This window comes from Epinephelus lanceolatus, chromosome 1 (assembly GCF_041903045.1).
Source record: "Epinephelus lanceolatus isolate andai-2023 chromosome 1, ASM4190304v1, whole genome shotgun sequence".
NCBI classification, from domain to species: Eukaryota; Metazoa; Chordata; class Actinopteri; order Perciformes; family Serranidae; genus Epinephelus; species Epinephelus lanceolatus.
The window spans coordinates 3,329,393-3,335,532 of NC_135734.1; the positions used below are offsets into that span (position 1 = coordinate 3,329,393).

The 6,140-nt window shown below is 39.2% G+C and overlaps 1 protein-coding gene across 1 annotated transcript; it reads right to left on the minus strand.

Moving 5' to 3' along the window:
* Window positions 1–1,580: 1,580 nt before the first annotated feature.
* Window positions 1,581–5,713, minus strand: LOC144466081 (G2/M phase-specific E3 ubiquitin-protein ligase-like). Its single transcript, XM_078173540.1, has 6 exons — window positions 5,508–5,713; window positions 4,532–4,854; window positions 4,299–4,399; window positions 3,259–3,428; window positions 2,413–2,627; window positions 1,581–1,850 (listed from the first exon to the last, which is right to left on the minus strand). Exons 1-6 carry the CDS (start codon window positions 5,711–5,713, stop codon window positions 1,597–1,599), a joined length of 1,269 nt encoding a protein of 422 aa, XP_078029666.1. The 3' UTR covers window positions 1,581–1,596.
* Between the last annotated feature and the right edge of the window lie 427 nt (window positions 5,714–6,140).

Genomic DNA, 6,140 nt, shown 5'->3' on the forward strand with positions numbered 1-6,140 from the left:
AGTCACATAATGTACATATCAACAAACATTCAAACTGGCAACAAAATACTCAGTAATATACTTTACTGTCCATCTATGTGAAAGTAAATTGTCCAAGTGCCAGTAATGTAGTATCAGAAATGCTTGTATGTACTGTATGTTGAATACCACTGCATATTTGCAATTCAAATACATAAGGATAATGACACAATAAAAACATTAACAACAAAACACATATACATATATTTCCCTCTACTCTTGAAATTCTTCTGTTTACATTGAGGCAAAACCACGTGGTGTCTCTACAACCTTTAATGGCCCACAAACTGCCACAACTTCACTGTAGATTAAAAAAAAAACCTCATGAACTCAAAACTAAATACTTTTTACCAAAATGTAATACTCATAGTGTGTTGTATTTTTGTACCTTCGAGGGATGTGCCAAACAAACCACAAGTATTCTTTCCACACTGATAAAATGTAGCCGTTTGCGCTAGATAGTGGACAATAGGAGTTAGCATGAACAATACACTTTACACAAAACAGTAGACCAACACAGCCTTGTTGTGTTTTTTTTTCAGCCATAAGCCTGTCAGAATATTTATCTAACATCTACTTCATGTGTTAAATCATTTCAAGTTGCCTAAACCACATTTAACATACCTGTGAAGCAGTAAGGAACAGAGACAAATTATTCATCTGCGATCAACTCGAGCGCCATGTTTATTCTGCCGATCACATGACCACACGGGCTTGAGTTGTCTGTCCCCTACTGTGCCTGGTCTTACAGCGACACCTACTGTCACAAGAAAATAGCAGCAACATTTATCCTAAATGTTAAGAGGGACTGACTCATGTCTGTGATGAACTAATTAATAAAGAAATCATTTATATGTCCAAATACATGAAAAAAAATAATAGAGGGGGCTCAGTTTTTCTTTCACTTATTACAATGGCCTTTTTTTCCAACCCTTTACACTAGGCTAAATAAACAGCTGAGCTCTGTTTACAGGCTACGCTGTCAGTCAGTGTGCGGAGATTGGTGGAGCAGGGAGGGAAGGGGTCCCCACTCGGTATGGTAAACAAGTATGTGTGTATGAAGTGTGTCTGTTACGCTAGAAGAGTCAGAGTTTGGGACAGAGTCTTTTACCCCCTGGAGTGTTACCGGAGTTTTTGGAGTGCTCAAATAAACTGGCCTTTTTCCCGAACGCTACTCTGGTCTCCTGCTAGTGAGGGATTCATTACAATATCGTAACATGGTTTAGATTTCTAAATAAATATTCATCTCGCCGCTAGATAGACCTACTCCTGAATAACTTGTGCGCAAGGCTTTTTGTCCCTACGAGGCTGCCGTCATTTACCCGACGGGAGGGGTGAGCGAGTGAGCCCTGCAATCTAGAATTTGACCACTGATGTCACTGTTTTCAACCCATTTTACACACTGGCCCTTTAAACTGTAGTAGTTTGCATTAAATGCAAGATTTTTCTGCAAATGGCTAATCTTTCAAAGGAAAACAAACAAAAAAACAAAACAGAAGCTCTTATGTTCACAGTCCATACTAAACCTATCTGAAACATCCTCAACAGGGTACTTGGAACAGACATACATTTCCCACATTATTCTCTACCAAAACCCTGTGGGTTACCTAATGCAAAGTCCATACTCTCCCTGAAATCCTCATATGTGTCAAGCAGTGGCAACTTAAGGCAGTTGATGCAAGTGTTTGCCATAGGCAAATGGCGTCTGGTGCTGATGGACTGATCATGCAGAAAATCAATTGATGGTTGAGGAGAGAAGCCAACTGGAGGGATGACATTTGCACCCTTGGCAAAGGCTAGGATTTTACCTAGCTTTGAGGGTCCCACTTGCTCTAACAAACAGATAAACAAGAAGAAAAAACATGACAATTTACAGCAATTATAAGTTAAAAGTACCATGTAGAAAGCTCCAAAAGAAAGGAATGAAAGGCAAAGAAAGAGAAAGGAAAGTGGATTAGTAGATGAAAAGGATGTAAAGAGACAAGGAGTGAAAGAAAAAAAAGTTAATAGAATTTCAAAGATAGCATATAAAACTTTTCAAAAAGGTATACTGTATAATGGAAAGACAGAGACTGTCAATTATATTGGACACAGACTGTAAAAAGAAGATAGAGGAAGGGAAGATGAGTAAAAAAATAAAAAAGAAAGGATAAATGGAAAATAAACAAAAACAAAAGAAGGAGATAGAAATCAAATATGGAAGCAGAAGTTGACAAATTGGCCAGACAGTGGCATTAACGCAAAGGTTAGGGAAAAATCAAAATCCTTTTGATTCATCCTCTGAGAATAATGAAAGTTTATTATTTTAGTATTTTCTCTCAGCCAAGTATCTGTACACTTTGTAAACATGACAAAAACATGAGAGACAGTGCCATATCTAGCAGCAATATTTACCTTCAACATCTTGCAGGTAATCCCTCCAAAATGGAACAACATGTTCCTCTGCCCTTCTCTTGTTGCTTCCCACTGCAGACAGCCGGATGTGGAAAAGGTGATCCATTAAGTCAGCAGTGAGTGGGGATGGTTCGTGACACATTAAGGGTCTAAAACTGTCTGGATGCATTCTGATTGCATCCAGAACACCAAGAGTCTTCAGCCCCTCCCGAAATCTATAAAAATGAGACGCATGAGAAGACAAAAATGTCTGTTACAGATTGGGTTGATAATCATATCATTAGGCTAGCAGGGAGAAAGGGATGACTTCCTTCACCAATGCAGAATAAAAGCTAAAAAATCCAAGATGGCAGCAGAAGTTAGGATGAAATCTAGGATGGCAAAACATGTGAAATATGTTCAATGTCTTTGAGAATCAAAAATAAATCTGTTCAGACATAATTTCAAATCCAGTTCAGTCCCAAATGAACAAACTAGCAATCATTTTTAGAAGAACCAGGAGAAAACTACATTGAATTCATTGTTGTGTTTAAAATTTTGGTTTTTGTATGTGTAAAATGTCTCAATGGTGAAAATATAGTTGTTGTAATGTGTGCAAAAAGCTTATTTTACAGGGTACTTTACATGTAGTAAAGATAGAGTTGTTTGGAACCTGTTTTTCTTTGAGTTACTTATACAACACGTGGCCTATTTTATAAAAGCTATAGTGTCTTTAATAAAAAATATACAGTACATGTTCAAATGTTTTGTTGTTCCTGTATTTATGCAGAGGAAAATGGTAAAAAATAACACATACCCATGGAACAAAAACTTCACAAAATTTCTGAACAATAATGTTACACAAACCTTTCAAATGCCCCGTAGACTCTGTGGACCACCTGAAACATCAGAATATCTTGAACCAGATTTTTGTCGTCAATGCATTTCAATGGCTTGAGACACCCAGCATTTGCCAGGTAATCTTGCAGTGGTTCAGTGGCGTCAATTAGGTCATCCAAAGATGTACATTCCGACACCTAGAAACACCACACAATAGAAAGAGGGAACCAATAAACTAAAACATAGTTCGGCAACAAGAATGCAAACAGTATGTGTGATAAATCAGCAGCCAGTGTTTTGCTACTAGAAAACATCATCACTAGGGCTGACCCCAAAAATTCGAAGCTTCAAAGCTTCGTTCGATGGCACGGGATTCGATTGTGAAAAAAAAAATTCGAAGCTTTTTTTCCTATTTTTTGGGGGGAGGCCTTAAACGCATGGTGCGCGGAGCGGAGTCCACGTGGTCATAAAATCTGAGCTTTGCGCGCACAGGGCTTGCGGACGTCTGCTTTTAGTCCGCGCGGACCTCCGCAGAGTCCGGTAGCACTCTGTCTACTGTAATGCAGTAAAAGTGAAGCCATACTGGTTCAGCTTAACAATAAAGAATGCTCTTCAACATTCAATGCTGAACTGCTATCAAGTAAAAGTTCCTATTATCTTGCTCACTTTGCCAATCATATGTCATTTGTCACAGAGGCGTGCATGTAGAATGATCAGGCCTGTATTCATGTTGATAATCTGTGTTCAAATTAACATTAAAATAAGTTTGTATTTGTTCAAAAATAATTCCATTTCCTAAAGCTGTTAACAAACCTATGCAGCGGCTATTTGTACGAGAAAATGATGGAGCTGGATTTTTTGAAAGTGGAATAACTTTTTCTATCTTCCATGCCAGTGGACAAATACCTTTTTCAATACTCAAATTAATATTATGACAGACAGGAACAGCAATTAAATTGGCAACAATTCTAAGAAATCTGACATCTAGATTATTTACACCTGGTGGTCTGACCCTGCATTTATTAAGCAGACACTCAACATATGTAATTCTAACTCAAATTGTTTACCTTATCAGTTGTTGGTGCAATGAATCCTGGTGGAGGACCCCCATGGACAAGACTTGCAGCAATGGCCTGGCCAGCGATAAAATATCGATCTTCTCTTAAAGCTGAAGCGAACATGGGCTGGAAGACAAAACACAAGATACAATGGACGGCACAAAACCTAGGACAAAACTAGGACTGGGAAAAGGAATATTGTAAAAAAGTCAATACACTGGAACCAAAAATATGGCATATACCTGAACTGTCCAAAGCCAAGTTCAACTTGCCGTCTCTTCCTTCAAACATTGGTGACAGTGCCAGAGCTTCCATGAGCAACCGTAAAAATTCTCTCCGAGGGCCACCAAGGTCCACAGCCTCTTCATCCATTCCCAAGTCATCTGAAAACTTGATACACATCTGGTACCTGGGATTATAGGACATTCGTCTGAAGCCCCGCAGAGCACCATCCAATACTGAAGATCTATTAATGCTGAATCTGCATCTTTGGTTACTGTCAATTTGGGATGCAAGATTGAGGAGCACCTCCTGTGCTGATTTAGTGTTTTGGTGTTGAGATTCCCTGTTGGAACCAAAAAGAAAAAAGTATAAAGATAAGGTCATACTTTTTGGACATCATCCTCAATTACATCAAATAAGCATAGGTCATAATTCATCTTTTTAACCATTACTGCTAACTACATTCTAAACCATAATATAGCCCTGGTAGATATAAATGTTGGTGTTTCTATCTTTGTCTATACTTGAGACTTTGATGAAGATCAGATCACATTTTATTACTAATTCATGCAGAAAACCTGGTTATTCCTCTGACTTTTTCTGCTGTGCATCTGAAATTATTAGGGCTGTACTGAATGCCATTTTTTGGGCTTTGTAGCTTCAGCAACAAGTATTTGAATTCATTTGAAATTTCACTCCAGCTTGGTGGGTCCTATAGGAGTGAGAGGTGTGCAGAGCAACAAGAAAGAGGGGGACAATGGCCTGCACTGACTCGCTCTCCCCTGCTGACTCTTGTCATCTCTACCTTTCTCTCTTCACTCTCCTCACCCCTCTTCCTATTGGACTCTGCTGCCGTGGGAATTTTTTTTTTTTAAATATCTGAATAATGATTTTGCCACGCGAATAACATGGCACTGAACAAAGCTTCGAAGCTTGGGGTACAGCCCTAGAAATTACTACGCTCATTAAACAATGTTATATCAACCAGTCACTTACGCATGACTCTCAAGACTGGCCATTATAGCCTGGTTTAATTCGTCGTCATCATCAGAAGAAAGGTTGGAGATGGAACCCACGATCGAAAGGTAGGCAGCATAGTCGTCATTGCTAGCTGATGGAGTCTGATTCACTGTGGCAACACTATCTAAGTCAATGACACTGGTCACTTGCTGTGTTGCAGAGGGCTGGTTAACTCTGGCCATGGAATCACTGGTCGCTTGCTGTGTTGCAGAGGGCTGGTTAGCTCTGGCCCTTCTTGTGCAAGGATAACTAGAAATCTGCTGTGTTGATGTAATTTGGTTTCTCCTGGCCCTTGTAGTCATACAGTTACTGGTCTCACTGGCAGTGGTAGTTCTGTGGTCACTAGAAGCTGATGTAGTGTCAACCTCCACACAACTGTCCTCTGAATCTGTGCTGTCAAACTAAAACACAACAAAAATGTTGATGATAAGATGTTGAGGTTAAGCCTATGGCAAACCATGAGAATTCTATGCTCCAGTTGAGACAGAAACACACTGCTTCACATTATTTTTAAATAGCTTACCGGAAATGGAAGATTGCTTGATGGCCTAATGTACACCGCCTTTGATTTGAATACCTTGTGAATCATAAAGGCATTCAGTTCCTGGC

What these genes read in the sequence shown, in the direction of transcription:
- LOC144466081 (XM_078173540.1), bottom strand. Translation starts at nt 5,713, where the DNA reads ATGGCCAGAGTTAACCAGCCCTCTGCAACACAGCAAGTGACCAGTGTC. An exon ending in CTTGGCTTTGGACAGTTCAG is followed by an intron (nt 4,400 to 4,531) that starts GTATATGCCATA and finishes TGTTCGCTTCAG; the next exon opens with CTTTAAGAGAAGATCGATAT. An exon ending in TTACCTGCAAGATGTTGAAG is followed by an intron (nt 1,851 to 2,412) that starts GTAAATATTGCT and finishes TCTGTTTGTTAG; the next exon opens with AGCAAGTGGGACCCTCAAAG.